Here is a 16,500-nt window from a genome sequence, read left to right as displayed (position 1 = left end):
AGTGAAATGCACAATTCTAGGCAATTATCATCGGAGGGCACCACTCTGCCCGACTGCAAAGGGCAGCTGCAAACCAAACCAGATTTTTGGCCTACCCCAGACGTCAAGGGCGTCGCTGTTGCCCTTTAAACTAAAGCCATCTCTGTAGTGCTAAGATTGGTTCTCTTTCACTTTCATGCCAGCACGAAATGGAAAAAAAAAAAGCACAGGAAAAAACAGTTGCTGCTGTGCTGCTCAAAACAGCGATGTGGCCGGCCACAATAGAATCTATGAAGCCGTTCCTTCATATGGAGACCCACTCGGTCAGACCCCTTATTTTCTCAGAAAGGGATGCTGTAAAGTCCTCCCACCCCCAAGTTCCTGCGTACCACACTGTCAAGCAGAGAACCTGTTAGCAATTTCCCGTTTTTCTTTCTAAATTTCACTCTCAATTCTCCTCTGCGATAATGCCTTCCCCTCCCAAAGAAATTTTATGGCTCTGCCAGTGGTCCGTTGCTTCCAAGTCCTTGGCATCACCATGTGCCAGGGAGTGTGATGGTGCAACTTACCATCACCTGCACACGACTGACACTCTTCATGATCCACAGTCCCTTGATACTTGACTGCTGCTTTTCCCCCTTCACAGGCCAACAAGGTCTTTCCTACTTCTTTGGTATCGACTGGAATTTCATTGCCGCCAGTGCCCACGTTTCTATGCACAGCCTGGTACAGCTGGTTTTCGACTGCACCATGAGGTAGAGAGTTCTTGTGGGACCTTAGTTATCTGGCTGACGCTGTGAACGACACTGCCATGTTTGTCTGCAGCTTCTGCCAGCATCTAGTTCACATATGCGCTAAAAGTGAAGAGCGTGAGTTGAGTTGCTTGGCTCCAAGCGAAAAACAGTATTTACTCAGTTGTCAAACAATACATAGCCTGCTAACTTCGATCTGGATGTGATGACTCTTGTAGGAACCTGCAAAGAAAGGCAATTCCTCTCTGTGCTTGGGGAACAGAACACATGGCAACGTTTCTTGGCGATGGTATAAAACTTTATTCTGAGGTCAGTCAAAGAATTGACTGACAAAACATTATTCTTTTGTTCGGTGTCACTTCCAAAGCCTAACATGCTCGAAGTGTGTAATGCTTGCTTGTGTTAGCTTGGGGGTCACATTAATATGCACTCTCGGGGACAAAAGTGGTACACTCCACATGGCGGGAGCCGGAGCAACAGAAAACTGCGGCATTTTGGCGAGAAAAAACACGAAACATTGAAACGAGCCAAGCGACATGCCTGCTGATAATAACGGCCACGCACTGGCTGTCTCGATCCCAGATGCCTCCTGTAGATGGCTTTGCAGTGCAGTTTTCCATTGCTCCTGCTCCCGCCGCGGGGAGTATACCACTCTCGAGTACAAGACCTATGCAGCATGTTCAGCAGTGAAACTCAGAGTGAGACTCTGTTCAAGCCCATACTGGGCTTGTCATATCATGCAGTCCTGAGTCCTCAGCCAGAACCTTCAATCGCGACGACAAGGCCTGTTCACAAAGTTTATAGCACACTGTCCAAGACGTCAGTCGCTGTAAACTTTTGGTGCTAGCCTTCAAAACAATGCCACATAGCTCAACTGTTGTGACTAGTGCAAGCATATTTGCTGCTCAATTTCACTAACCACTGCAGCCACACACTACAAAAAGCCACACAGTGAATCTCCAGTTGAGGTGCTGCCAGTAGCCCGCAGCTACCACTTTTGTATGTTCTGTATACAGTTGAGCTCAGGTGTATGGAATCACTGGCTATATCAAACACACTTAATCCCCTTGAAAATCCTGTGTGAAAGTATAGGAAAGTTGCTCTGTATATCGAACGACAGTTTCTCTGGCCTTTCGATACATCGAACTGTGCGCTGTGCCCCTGCATGTGGCGCATGTAGCAGCTGCACGAACTTGGACACACCTGCTGGGAGCGCAAGTGGTGTGGAACCACATGGAGAGGGGAGCGTGGGGTGTGTTTGAGGGTGGTCTTCGATCTCCTGCACTCATTTTCCACGTCACATCACTGTCACGTGGTGAAGCCAACTTAATTAACTAAAGACTAGCGGTAGTCCTTGCAAAGTGTTCTTCGCTGCCGAAGGCACTACAAAAGCCAACTGGGCTTCAATTTTAATGAGAAAACATTTATTTACAGTGTACTTGTAACTGGATTATAGGCATATTATGATAGGCAGTGGATAGCTCCAAAGCGCTGTCTACAGTGGCTGCAGTGCAAAACAGGTTAGACTCAGCAACACCCAGCGAACAGTGCATTGCCAGGACACCTGTGGGTAGCATGTTGCTGCAAGAAGCGCATTATAAGCGTGGGTGCAGTGCATTCTTGCTTTGTGTTACAGATAAGCTTATCTACTGCCATTTCTTATACATCATATTATCGATATATTGAACTATCCCCTTGTAGTTCGATATAGCATGGCTAGACTGTACAGTGCTTAGCTCCTTGCTTTGTACCCTGCTGTGTTAGTGTTTTTTCCCCAGGTGAGCTTCAGCTGCCTTGCTCTCACTCCGGACTTGCAAACTGTTCGCACTGAGCTCTGCTTCAGCATGAGATCCTGACCATGCCCTTAGGGCTTAGGCTTACTGGTCCATTATTCAACAGAGCTAATAAATGTTGCAGCACGTGAAAATGAAACAGCTCTTGCGCACAAATGCATCTGTACTCCATTATTCAGTGTTTGGCTACAGATGCAAAGGGACTATATTCATATCTATTTCACCCCTTGTTTCAACTTCCACCTTCGATGCACCTTGAATGTGGCCTCACACCGACAATATGCCGAAGTGCAACCACGGAAGGCAAGAATGGAGCTGCTCCAAGTTTGGCACGTGCGCCAATGCCAGTCACATAGGGCCCCCTCCTGCCATCCTTTCACGCTCTCTCCATCTGCTGGCATTTGTGCCTCCTCCACAGGCAAGAGGGAGGACTGGGCAGGAGGGAGGACCACGGGAAAACTTTGTGCTCTCATTTTTTTACTCACACTACCATGTACAACACGGTCCACTGTTAAAGAGAACATGTGATTGCGTGGCCTCCGCGCTTCGCGGAGTGCTGCCAATGAGAACTTGAGGGAATTGTTGGCACAAGACGCATGCGCAGTAAGCACAACGGCTGGTCTTTCCGCGCATGTGCCTGATGCCGCCTATTCTCGCCGCATCTAGGTGGCAGGGCTTTGTGAAGCGCGGAGGGCACACGATCGCATGTTCCCTTTAACTGTGGCCCATACTGTACACCACTACTACCCAAAAATGCCACCAGGTCAGCGAACAAGAATGCCCCACTCCGGGGCGAGTGGCGTGAGTGCTGCTGAATATGCAGAGGTGCTACCTGTGGACACATGGCGGAGACACATTTTAGTGTGCTAGATGCCTTGCAAGGGAAAAAGCTGCCCTCTCTGCTGTTGAGTAGAAGGAAAACCAGTTTTGTGGCAGCTGCAGCCAAGTGGAAAGGCAGAAAAACATCAGCTGCAGCTTACACTGTCTGCAAAACCACCACAGGTTAACAACCTAAGCGAAGCATGCATACTGTGCTAGCACACCTACGCCGCAGGTAGTTTAATGGAGTAAATCAGGGGTTATTTTTTTTTCCTTTTCATCGAGTACGTTTTTGCCTCTTGGATGGTCTTGGTCAAAAATGTACAGCCCAAGGGGATTGCTTCCAAGCCGTGTAGCGGGGCTCTTTAGCACACTTGACAGGAGGGTCAAGAACTTCGGTTTCTCCCGACTTCATGAGATCAGGGTCCCCCAGTATGCATGCAACAGGAGCCACGCAGCGGTGCTTAGATGGTTTAGTTTGGTTTATGGGGTTTAACGTCCCAAAGCGACTAAGGCTATGAGAGACGCCGCAGTGGAGGGCTCCGGAAATTTCGACCACCTGGGGTTCTTTAACGTGCACTGACATCGCACAGTACACGGGCCTCTAGAATTTCTCCTCCATAGAAATGCAACCGCTGCGGCCGGGATCGAACCCGCGTCTTTCGGGTCAGCAGCCGAGCGCCGTAACCACTGAGCCACCACGGCGGCACAGCGGTGCTTAGAAACAGACCCCTTGGACAGTATACTTTTGACATAGACTGTACACATAGAACCTTTTCAAAATTGTGATGCCAAGCAATGGTGGAACAGGCAATTTCTAATGTAAAAGCAGGTGCAGATGGTTGCCTGGTTTCCTTGACAACACAGTTGCCCTTCCCTATGTCCTCTGGGTGCACATGCACTAATCTGACCTCTATTTTTTGCTCTCCAGTTTTATTTCACTTCAACACTCAGTTTTTCATGGCTCCTGTGGTGCAATGCCTGGAGAGATAAGCTGGCGTGTCATGTGGGTGAGCCACTTCACAATTTCAGGAGGTGAATGAGGTTCCGCATTCACTGTAATCCACCATCTGGACTCCCAGAAGTTCGGTGAAGCCAAGACCACACAATTTGAGGGTTGGGCCCCATCTGCTGACATCTCAAGTGGGGGCTACTATGAGTGGGCTAGTCTGATCACCAGCATTGCGCTGCTGTCTGTAGGTTTTTGATGGCATGACCCAGACCCCCCTCGATGCCTAGCTGTGGCACTGGCCAACAGAGTTGATGGGAGTGGCTGGACATGTGACCTGACACGGAGGCTGTAAAGGGCTCACCGCTGGCAGGGCGACAACTCTGTGGTGTTCTGCAGGTCCACGGCGGTGTTGCCCTGCTCCCGGTAGAACTGCCTGCGCACAGAGGATCGGTTGACTCCAGGCCGGAGGGGAAACCGGCCAGCTGCCACAACAACGGGCACCTCTGCCCAAGAGTGATAGTGGCACACTTTACCAGCCCCCTGGCCTTTGTCTTGCATACTACAGTCCACAAATATGCCCATGTGAAGCAGCTGTGCTAACACTGCAGCATGGGATAGAACAGTAGCACTGGGGAAGGTTGGCACAGAACACGCACTTAATATCACCTCTGAAGGTTTTTTCCCACTGCAAGTGTGCATGCAGGCTCCTACTAATTTGCCCCAATTTTTAAGATGTTAGTTGTTACAATCTATCAGGGGTTACAATCATGTCAATGTGCAACGGGGAAACGGCCCTGAAGTATTTTAGATATGCCTTTAGTGCCCCTAGAGGAATCTCAAACAAACCTTCCGTTGCCCTTTTGGCCTGGTTCTGGCTCTCTCTTTCACAACTCATCCTTGATGTTTCTTGCTGGCTTTTTGCTCTTGGTGATTCATCTCATTTTAATTTAAAGGGATACTGCATTAAAATTTAGATGCTCTAATTTTGTACTGGAATGAAAGCTGGCGATCCTAAGTCAACTGAAACTGCATCGTTTTTGCATGAAGCCAGCGGAAAGCACTTTTTCCCCTTATTTTTTCCTTAACTGGAGCACCTGGCGGCAGCGCCCCTAACTACTGCACCTTGGAAGGTGCGACATCACACGTCTTCCTTAGTGATGCAAAACTATTGGAAAATTGACTATCGATAGTTTTTTCAGAACTATTAATAGTATAAAAGAACTATCGCTAGTTCTACTATCGATAGACTATTGATAGTATTATCAATAGTCTACTATCGATAGTAATACTATCAATATTATTACTATCGATAGTAGAATCGATAGTCTACTATCGATAGTATTACTAGCGATAGTATTACTAGCGATAGTACCGCTATTGATAGCAAGAGTATCAATAGTGAAACTGTCGATGGTAAGACTATTGATAGTAACAATATTGATATTATGCATTTGCTGGCCTGCAATACAACCAAAACATTTGCGATACTTTAAGTAGGGAACGTCTGCAGAGCTCGGTGACGCGTAGGCCGCAATAACAGGTTAGTGCTGTCAGTTACTCATACCATCACCTCCATACCACACACTTGGGAAACCAAGTTTAGGATGCAGTGGGTGCGCGTGGTTGATTTTATAGTATCGATAGTACTATATATAACAAGTAGTATCGATATGGCTATCGATAGCACTATCGATATTACTATCGATACTACTATCGATAGCCTTTTTTACCATCGATAGTGAATCAACTATCGATAGTTTTGCATCACTAGTCTCCCTGCCTCCGTGCCCGGCCGGCCCCGCCCCTTTGGTGTACGCCTGCCACAGCTGCATGGACGATATGCACCACGTAGAAGGTGTGCTGCGAGTGCCGCCGCTTGTGTCTGAAGTCGTTTGAGCACGAATTCGATCCTTGAGGCTGCCAGACCAGTGAAGAGTCTAAAATATTATTCCGCAACAGATTGTAACAGCAGTGCGGCGGAGGAAGGGTCACGCCATGTCATGCCTTGCCAAAAGATGCTAGTTAAGAGGGTTTCAAATTGGGCTAGTTGGCAGTTAACATGGTCAAACATAATTGCGCTTTTGAAAAGACGGGACAAAACAGGGACGACACAAACTCTCGTGCACAAAGAGTGTTGCAAAGAGTGTGCGCAAAGAGCGCACGAGAGTTTGTGTCGTCCCTGTTTTGTCCCGTCTTTTCAAAAGCGCAATTATGTTGGACAATGGATGCTAAGCTCAGAAGAATGTATCCGTGTGGCGCAGCTAGCCTTTGCGACAAACCTTCTATGTCCCAATTTTCATTGCAGCAATTTAATCGACAGCGACTGCGACATAAATCATTCTCTGTTGCGAATCCTCATCATCACACTGAAACTACAGTGCCTCAAACCTGGCGATTTGCCGTACATAATGTGATATTCTCGTGACCTGGAGCCAGGCAGGAGGGAGCCGTTGTTGTTGTTGTTGTCCTCGATATAGCGGTAATGGCGGTCGATAAGCTGCATAGCGCAAGTGCTACATCGTCGTCTTCCAGGTCGGCTGTACGCCACCTCGCAATGCTAGGTGGCAAGATTCCCGAGAAAGCGCGAAACCAAAAGCATGACAGCCGCGATTTAGCAAAAAGGGGACCTAAACTACATGAAAATTACAGGTCACTTATATAGAGCCAGTTTACTTAAAAAAATGTGCACTCAGTAGCACATATTAGTGTGCATAATTACAGAGAATATGATGGCTAAAAACGTGGCAACATTTATTACATGTGTATTTTCCTTGTCATGAGACAGTTCAGAAATATTTTCACTGGTTCCAGTTTTTTCGCTGATTCAAGGAACCTCCGAAGGAAAATCATCTCGGATGCGACGCGGAACAGAAATGCACATTAAAAACTCTAGTCTCCCTTATTCCGAACTTGCAGTACATTCACCAAACAAACCGATGGCAGGCAATATATATGCAGGCTTGAACAGGCAGAAAATATATCGTGTTATAATATTTTCACGCAAGCAAGCTCAAATATAAGAAACTAAGCAGATATTCTTCGCTCATGACTGAGACCATCAGAAAGTAACAACGCTGGCAATTTACTGCCAGGCCAATACCACGAGAATCACGCGCCAGATCCGTTCGTGGGAGTTATGCATGTAGGCCTGGCCGCGTAGTAACAATGCTCCAGTCACAAAAACTACGTGCTGCATACTTTTTTCGTTATGCCGATGCAATTAAATTGGCTGCTTTCATATGTCGAGCACTTACTCCACTGTTCGCTCTGTTTACGAGCTGTATAAGTCCCATTTCAAATCCCCCCCATCCCAGTGTCACTGCTCTTTTTGCGCGGCTGGAGCAATGAATGAAAATGATGCCTTGGCTTAACTACGCAAAGGAAATGTTTCAATACCCAATTCAGGAAAACTTGTCGGAGTCATATCAAACTGGATTATAATATGCACAGCTACCACTACGGGGCGTGCGCCCGTGCGACATGTCATCCTCCAGGCTCATTTTACTCGTCGTTGCTCAATGAGGCGGTGGGGTCGTAGCCGTTCTCTAGTCTGTCATCATTTTGATATCTGAATGATATAATCGTTACTCCCACAGCCACTTTCCAGGCTGTAACTTTCGATCTGTTCCACGTTTCCGTGCCGCCAACTCTGAGTGTCCAGGCGTGACAGCTGCACCAATGCCAGCACCGTGCGACGGGAGCAGGCCACCGCAAGACGTGTGAAGTCACGCACTCCTCCCGCCTGGGTGAGCAGCGAATGGCGCGCAAGCACAAAACCTACAAAATAACCGCATCTGTATAACAATACATGAAATAGAGACTGGAATATTAGATAATCGCACCTTCTGAATCCAATTTCAATGGTTTGACAGAAAGTTGCAGTTTAGTGCAGTATCCCTTTGACGTGCACACAAACGTACCACAGGATTGCCACTATTTTCTGTCCAGACCTTTTTAGTCCTTCCTTCTCTTGTTTGGCCTGCTTTTAAATGTCTCTTTCAAGACAACTGGATGGTGGTCATCCTTGCTAGCTTTGTTTAACACAGCTGCTTCTCCTCTTTGGACTATGGTGCAAAAAGATAACAAGATTGGTGCGGTGCAGAAGAGGCTTCTGTCATGCAGTGGACTGGCCTGGCACAAAGAGGACCAATGGGTGTGGATTACCACCATCACCAGCAGCCAGATTAAGCCCACTGCAGGGCAAAGGCCTCTCCCATATCTCTCCAATTAACCCTGTCCTTTGCCAGTTGTGGCCACTGTATCCCCGCAAACTTCCTAATCTCATCCGCACACCTAACTTTGTGCACTTGCCTTCTCTTGGAATCCAGTCCATTACCCTTGAAGGTGCACTGAAAAGGAATCTGAACTCGCCTTTTTGCCGCGGGAACTTGATCTACACGTTCCGAGCATTCTTAGAAACTTCGAGTTATTGCCCTGTATGGCCGATTTCCCTAATTAAATCAAATTAACGTCCGGCACCCGCCTTTATTTCTTGAATTCTCTCCGTACGGTGGGTGGAGTCGACCAACGCATGGAGTGCCTTTCAGCCAGCTCCGTGGAGGCTTTGATTTTGCTTTATTTTGTTTTTTAGGTTTCTGTGAATAAATCGTTTCATTCGCAGATAATATAGCCACAAAATAAGCCCGCAGAAATAAAAATACGCGCGGGCTATTTGCTTCTGCTGATTACTACGTATTACTCCGCCGATGGCAGAGCGGCAAGCCGTCACGGGACTGGGTGAAAGGAACTCCACGCGTTGGTCGACTCTGCCGACCGTACGGGGAGAATAAAAAAAAATAAAGGTGGGAGCTGGATGTTAATCCGATTTAATTAGGGAAATTGGCCACACAGGGCAATAATTCGAAGTTTCTGAGAATGCTCGGAATGTGTAGATAGAGTGACCGCGGCAAAAAGACGATTTCAGATTCCTCTTCAGTGCACCTTTAATCTCACCCGCCCACCTAACTTTGCTACGCCTGCCTTCTCTCGGAATGCAGTCCATCACCCTTAGCAACCATCAGATGCAGTACGCCCTGTGCTGTTCCACCAGGACGGGAAGGGAGGGGCTCACATGCGGGCGGCGTCCTCCGGGTAGAGGATGGGGCGCACGGGGCCCGTGGCGGTCACCGTGCGGTAGAAGCTGGGCTCCTCCAGCGGTGGGAAGGCACGGTACACGTCCAGCCAGAGGGGCTGCTCCGAGGGCTGCATGCCGCCCGCTTTCACCAGGCCCTCCACCCTGCACATTGCATCCCCTCGCCATTACGGGCACCGCTGGCTCACATCCTTGGGTGTGCGCAGAAGAAGACCAGGACATTAATATGCGTTGTGGGGCTAGCTGGTTCATACTCAGAATTCTTTTTTTTTTGCGCACACAAAGGCGACACAATAAGACAAGGGAGACAAGATGGAGCGCAAACTTTCAACTGTTTTATTCCGAGAAAGTACATGACATTTATACCAGGCGTGTCAGTGCAGGAGCACAGACACGCTTGCGCGAGAATTGGCTGAGGCCTACCATATTAGGAAAAGCGGTAGTTCATGTATTAGTACACCATCTGTGACAATGTATGACAAAGATTTTGCCTTTCTAGATAAATTAGATAAGAGGTGAGTCACCTGCGCCGTTCCTATGTGCTCTTCCCGGGTATTTGGCTTGCACATGGCATTGCTGATTATCCACTTTTTTTTTGGTATAAATGTGCACTTTCTCGGAATAAAGCAGTTGAAAGTTTGCGCTCCGTCCTGTCTTCCTTGTCTTATTGTGTTGTCTTTGTGTGCGCAGAAAAAGAATTCTGAGACCAGGACAGAAACATGACTTGCTAACATGTGCCCGCAGCCAGCCTCTCAAATTTTGTTGTTCTATTTGTGGACTGCACATCATTCACAACACGTCATTTTTGCCTACACCTAATTTTCCTCTTCAGGCTACTTCCGCACTTGTGGAACTTGCTCTTCATGTTACGCTTGCTTACATAGCTTACCTCACACTTATTAACTGTCGACTGTTCTGCTAGTTCTACACTGCCTGAACCACAACAGTGGCTTAGTGGTTCGAGTGTCCACCTTGTGTGTGTGGGAGGTGTGGGGTTCGATCCCCACTGCCACCGGGTGCCCACCAATTTCCAACAGGCAAGGGCTCTTTCCCCTGGCTTGGTGCTCCGCTTCCCTGGGCTGAAATGCTCAGAAAAAATGGGTCCTTGACTGCCCTCTTGCACAGACAGGAAAAACCTTGCGCCATGGCACTCCTTGGCAGCAGATGCCGATGTGACATTAATATCCATCATCATTCTACGCTGTCCATGTTTTGTCTGTGGGGTTTACGACTTTTAAGCTCTGGTATTTTTAGATGAGATCCCTTGTTTCGTGAAGGAGCTTGTCTACACCTGGCCACCCTTCCCCCCGTCCACAGATGCCCACTTGGGCTATTGTGCGTACTGAAATAATAGGTAATCAGTCAAAAAAGTCGCTCAATCGCTGAAAGCACATTTCTGAATTCAAACCAGAAATCTGAACAACACTTTCATTTGGCACATATCATCGTGCACGACTGCTGACATCACCACTGGCACTTTTCTTCAAATTATTAGAGCCATCGGTTTACTTGGTCTGAGGGGGACACCTTTTTGCAGCATGCTGACTTTCCTCGCAGGAAGCTGCGTTTTAACCCCGTGAAAAGATGGTGAAAGCCTAGTTCCGAACAGGCCGTACAGGAACCACGCTGCGACGATGGAAACGCCCCACATATGCGCAACAATCTCAAGATACAACTATGTTTGACTTCGCCTGAATTGAGAGCAAACCAAACACTATGAGCTGTGCTATGCTCACCGTGTGAAGATTGAACCTAGCTTGTAGATGCGGCTGCCGGCCATGCTTGCTTGGTTTCGCTTCGTATTGGCTATTGTTGGACTAGAAACGTGGATTCAGCCATAACCGTGGCCAACTTTTATCGCGGCAAATCTTAAAAAAAAAAAAAATGTTGTGAAAGTTTTTATACCAGCATAAGATATTGAATAAGTGGTAGGTAATGTAAATGAGAACGTCTATGGCTTTCCTCCACCACTTTACATCCAAAAGTCGCGTCTCATTCGCGCATAGAGTTAAAGGGGTGGAGACACCAAATTTTGAAGCTATAAAAAGCCTGCTATGGGATTCCTATGTATGCAAGGGCAGTCACTGCCAGGTGTTGGACGCAACAAACGTTTAAAAAATATTTTAATTCGGTTCCAAAGATTACCTAAATGCTCACTCTCACGGCCTAGACCCATTCGCTAGCGCCATCAACCATGACGTCACAAGGGGTGTAGAAAAATAAAGTTTTAGTGACGTCATACCAAAATACAGTGACGTACGATGAGCGGGGCACAGCCGCGTGAGCGCAGTCGACGCACCAGCGAGCCGCGTTTGCTGCTAACCGCCACTCGCTCGGTTTGCGGCGCGCCGTTGCGAACAGCGTCGCAACGTCCGATTGCAGCTCGTTGCCTGCGTCCGGCCTGCTAGATGTCAACGGCGGGCCGCTCGCGGCAACAACGACGGGAAGCGGCAGCCAATGCGAGCGCGGAGAGCGGCAGCGTCATGATGACATAGGGCGCACTCCTTGGAGCCGGGCGGCCTGCGCCAGTCTTCGTGCCGAACGCCGGCATCTGGAGAACGCGATAGTATTGTTTGTTCACGTTCATAGCAAACCCTGGGATATATGAATATCAAAAATGCATCGTTTGTGACGATCGTTGGCAAATACCGAGTTCCTGGTAGAAGTGATGACTGCGATGCAAGCAAATTTCATCCCATAGCCGGTTTTGTGCTGCTGCTACCTGGTGCGGTTCGCCTGCCGTCTGCTAGCTCTGTTGCTGAAGACGTCGTGGAAATCGAGCATATCTTTTATTATGGGACGAGTTCACAGTAAAGGGGTGCCGAGCGGAGCACGTTTCTGAGCGCTGGCCAGTCCCGAAGCTCCCTCAGCTGCGGAGTCGATATCGAAAGCAGCTAGGCCTAGCGACGACTAGGGCAGTCTGGGACCAGCGCGCAGGTCGTCGGCCGGCGTTGCCGCAGGCAGTGTCGCTGCCGAAAGATCCACTTTTAGCACAGATGCATGCTGTCGTATCTCGAATCTAGAAAGCATCCTTTCTGGTGGCATGGCTGTTTTGTATTTTCTTGTGCGGACGTGAAGTACGCCGAGTCTGCCGGCCGGTAGGTCAGCCTGGATACCGTCTGCCGACGTCATAAAAGCGAGCTAAAGAGTGTTCTTGACGTAAATAATAAACCATGGGACAAGAAATGTGAAAAAAGTGTCATTTTTGAGGATCGCTGACCAATAATGAGCTGCTAGTAGAGGTAACAACTGTGATATGAGCAAATTTCTCACAACCGCGCCTAGCAGCTGCCGCTGGCGCGACGTCGGGGTCCGGCTCGCCTGGCGCCCGCTAGCTCCGCTGCCGAAGGCGTCGAGGAGATTGACCATACTATTATTTTATTGTGAGATGATTCTGTTAACACTACAGCTATTTGTGAAAAGTAGGCCTTTTATTATAGCGCAGGCGACTTCCGAAGCGCCGGCCGCTTGCTAAACAGGCTATAGGCCTAGCGACGACCACGGCAACCAGGCAGCAGCAGAGCTCGTCGCCCGGAGCGCCCGCGAGCGGTGCCGTTGCCGAAAGCTCCCAACATAAGCAGACATGCTTTGTCGCTGCTCGAGTATAGCTGGCAGTTCTGATAACAAGGCGATCTTGTCTTTTCTTGTGATATTTGTACACCATCCCAAGCAGCGCTCAGGTACTGCTGCACGGCAGCGAAGTGTGACACCGGTTGTGGGCGCAGCTTGGGTAGAGCGGCGCAGCGATGCTTACTGGCATTTTGCAAAGTGTTTCGCATCCTCACGCGAACCCGCGAAGACGATATTAGCGTGCGAACAAAAAAAAAGTCGATGTCCTCACTCGTTGGAATCAGATCTGTCAGAATCCGAGCTGCTGGGACTAGACGTGCAGTTTGTTTTCATATGCGCTGGTCAGCACGTGTGTGGGAAAGCAGACGATGCAGCAGTAGGTGCGTCACAACTTTTGTGGGCCCACGTGACCAAGCGAAGCAGTTGATCTTCCCCTTCTGTGACGTCACTGTACAACTCGGCGTTCCGAAACCGAAACCGAAAATCGTTCACCTAAAAATGCTATAATAAATTATTCACTGTGAATATATGAATCTTTGAGTGTGTATCATGCTTCCTGGAGCCATAAGAAACGTTTGCAACTAAGAACGCGCGAACCACAAATTTGGTGTCTCCACCCCTTTAATATGCATTCGCGAGTTCTAAGCTGATGCTGCTTGCTGATAGCTGAAAAAAGGACGCATTCTTATAGAGAGCAAGTTGTCCCTATATGCCAAAAAAAATTAAATCTAACAAAGAAACAACGTACACAGGTGTTTTTGAACGTCGCTTCTTGTCGCTTTCTTCTGCACACTTATGACTCTCATGCTTTTTCACGCTCGCATGATTGCATGTATAATCAAATTTAGTGACCATTTTGTATTTCACTGCCCTCTGTACACAACGTGATCACGATTTTGTATTTGTATGCACCGAAATGTCCGCGCGGCGTGTTTGCAAAAGCCCTCGCTGGCAACCAAGAGCGCCCGATACAAAGGAAAAGCCACATATCCAAATCCAAATCCAAAATCCAAAATGGCGGCGTCCTCAGTCCCGCATTATGGCGCTGTGTGATCCGTAGCAGAGCGCGGCCCAGCGCAGTGACGGGACCATGGCCACGGTGGAGTACGACCTGAACACGTCGGGGGGCCTGATGCCCGTAAGTACAAGCTGTGGGGCACCCGTGGCTGGCCCTTACGCGAGGCCGTGTTCTCTGCGTGCAGCAAATCCAGGCGCTGATCGCTCCCCCCGCGAGCGAAGAGGAGCGCCGCAAGGCGCCCGCGCGCTGCCACCGGGCCGGGGGCCGCGCCGTCAACCACGACTGCTGCGACAGCTGCAAGGAGGGCGGCGACCTCATCTGCTGCGACCGCTGCCCGGCCACCTTCCACCTTCAGTGCCAGTGAGCGCGACATCCTGCATCTGTTCGGGCCAATGGGCGGCGTAAGCTAGACGCGTAGGAACGAAGCTGTGCACCTCGCTTTCTGGGCCTCTTCTCGAGGTGCTTCCGCCCTGCAGTGCGCCTCTCAGCTCTCGCTCACACCACGGTTCTTTTTATTTATTTATTTGAGTTCGTAAAAATCGCCACACTGGGCATTAGTGTACGGGGGAGCACGCATAGTAGAAGGCAAAAGAACTGTGAACAGGTGTAAATTCATTCGAAAGACCCAACAACAATGCAGCTAAAAGCAGTAACAAACACTTGGGAAATGCAGTGCAAGTCATGAAAAGGTTAAAATATATATATAAAGCGAAATGGTAGCATGCAAAAACACTGTGATGAGGAGAGCAGTCAATAGCTCATGGTGCATGGTACAGTGATGCATCAGTTAGTCCCCGTAAATGTACTTTAAGAGCGGCTGGAAAGCTGTTCTCATGTAATGAAACTATTGCGTTTGGGAGGCTGTTCCATTCGCTTATTGTGCGTGGGAAAAAATCTGATTTAAATACAGATGCCCGACAGGCAATTTCGCATGTTTTACGTCTATGGTCTCTTCTACGGGAAATGTATGTGGGAGGTGCAAAGTAAGCGTCACGGTCAAGGCCAATTTTTTGTTCATAATGTCGTTTAAAACGCCTAATCTGAAGAAGGTACGACGAAGCTGTACTGAATCCCATCCTGAATGCTTTTTAATGCTCTGACAGTACTGTGGTGATCATAAGTGTTTAAAATGAAACGTGCTGCTTGACTCTGTATCGCTTCTAGTTTCTCGATAAGGATATTAGTAGCTGGATCCCACACTACCGTTGCGTATTCTAAAATTGACTGCACGTTTGAAATTACAGAATTTCTTTCACGTCTCTTGGTACATTGTGAAAATTTCTTTTAATGAAGTTAAGTATGCAACCAGCCTTCATTGCTATGTAATCGACAGGCTTGTTCCAGGCTAAATTCTGGGAAGAATAAACACCTAGGTACTTAACATCCTGATGTGTGGCTATTTGATGATTATTTGAAAAGTAACTATTCGAGATGTTTATCGTTTTTCGGCTAAAACGAATGTGGCAGCATTTTTTAGGATTTAGAGTCGTATTCCATTTACAGCACCGTGCTATGATCCGGTTAAGGTCTGTTTGTAGAGTGTCTGTATCTTCATTTTCTATATTTCTATATAGTATGCAATCATCTGCATATAGTCTAATTTTAGAAGTTATACCTAAACCGATACCATTTATGAAAATTAAAAAAAAAGAAGTGGTCCCAGCACGGGCCCCTGCGGTACGCCAGATGTAACCGGTACACAGTGTGACTCTACGCTGTTGATGACGACTTTTTGACTGCGGTCTTGGAGGTAGTCTTTTACCCAGTGCAAGATGTTGTCAGGCAAACCTAAGCAAGAAAGCTTAAACAGCTGTAAAGAGTGGGACACTGTCAAAAGCCTTCTGAGAGTCCAGCAGTACGTAGCCAACCTGTTTACCACAATCAAAAGAGAAAAAATTGTCATGTGAAAATTCAACAAGTTGGGTCGCACATGACAATCCAGCTCTGAAGTCATGTTGAAAATGGACAAAAAATTGGTGATCCTGCAAGTGACGAAGTATAGAATAGTAAAGAATATGCTCTAAACACTTGCAACACACACTGGTTAGTGATATTGGCCTGTAGTTTTCAACTTGGCATCGAGGACCATTTTTGTGCACTGGCACAACGCTCGCTGTTTTCCATTAGTCAGGCAGAGCACTTGAAGATAGTGACACACTAAACCGGACAACAGGAATTTGGCTATAACAGGGGCACACATTTTAAGCACATGACATGGAATGTTGTCAGGACCAGTGGCTAAATTAGCTTTTAATTCCTCTAGGAGTTTTAGGACACCTCCATAAGAAATAATTATGTCTGACATACTATCAAGGCACTAGGGGATCGGCCCGGCTGTGCTGTAATTGGTATGTGCAGAAAACATGGATCTAAAGTAATTATTCAAGTGATTAGCTTTTTCCGTATCATCAGAAATTAGACCTTCAGGAGACGATATCGGAGGAATGGAGCTGTCTTCTTTGCCAGTGGATTTTACATATTTCCATATTTCTTTTGGTTTATGGGGGTTTAACGTCCCAAAGCGA

The 16,500-nt window shown here is 47.9% G+C and overlaps 2 protein-coding genes across 2 annotated transcripts in view; one reads left to right on the top strand and one right to left on the bottom strand.

Annotated features, from left to right (window-relative positions):
* Positions 1 to 853: 853 nt before the first annotated feature.
* On the bottom strand, positions 854 to 11,203 carry mRpS23 (mitochondrial ribosomal protein S23). Its single transcript, XM_089563867.1, has 4 exons — positions 11,124 to 11,203; positions 9,367 to 9,531; positions 4,657 to 4,728; positions 854 to 953 (listed from the first exon to the last, which is right to left on the bottom strand). The coding sequence occupies exons 1-4, from the start codon at positions 11,165 to 11,167 to the stop codon at positions 917 to 919; spliced, it is 318 nt and encodes a 105-aa protein (XP_089419993.1). The 5' UTR covers positions 11,168 to 11,203; the 3' UTR covers positions 854 to 916.
* Positions 11,204 to 13,940: 2,737 nt separating this feature from the next.
* Positions 13,941 to 16,500, top strand: part of LOC149325849 (PHD finger protein 12) — a 74,904-nt gene continuing 72,344 nt past the window's right edge. Inside the window, exons 1-2 of the mRNA XM_089563153.1 lie at positions 13,941 to 14,095; positions 14,160 to 14,335. Coding sequence (XP_089419279.1) covers positions 14,048 to 14,095; positions 14,160 to 14,335 — 224 coding nt within the window. The 5' untranslated portion in view covers positions 13,941 to 14,047. The remainder of the gene's footprint in view (positions 14,096 to 14,159; positions 14,336 to 16,500) is intronic.

The sequence above is a fragment of the Amblyomma mixtum genome, chromosome 10 (assembly GCF_055824585.1).
Source record: "Amblyomma mixtum isolate Tamu chromosome 10, ASM5582458v1, whole genome shotgun sequence".
Taxonomy (NCBI): domain Eukaryota; kingdom Metazoa; phylum Arthropoda; class Arachnida; order Ixodida; family Ixodidae; genus Amblyomma; species Amblyomma mixtum.
Note: the sequence above shows the minus strand (reverse complement) of the source record. Positions and strands in the feature narration are given on the sequence as shown.

Coding starts and splice junctions, on each gene's coding strand:
- mRpS23 (XM_089563867.1), bottom strand. CDS start 11,167: ATGGCCGGCAGCCGCATCTACAAGCTAGGTTCAATCTTCACACG. Junction 9,532..11,123: donor CTAGGTTCAATCTTCACACG/GTGAGCATAGCA, acceptor TGCAATGTGCAG/GGTGGAGGGCCTGGTGAAAG. Junction 954..4,656: donor GAGTTGTCGCCCTGCCAGCG/GTGAGCCCTTTA, acceptor CTTTCTTTGCAG/GTTCCTACAAGAGTCATCAC.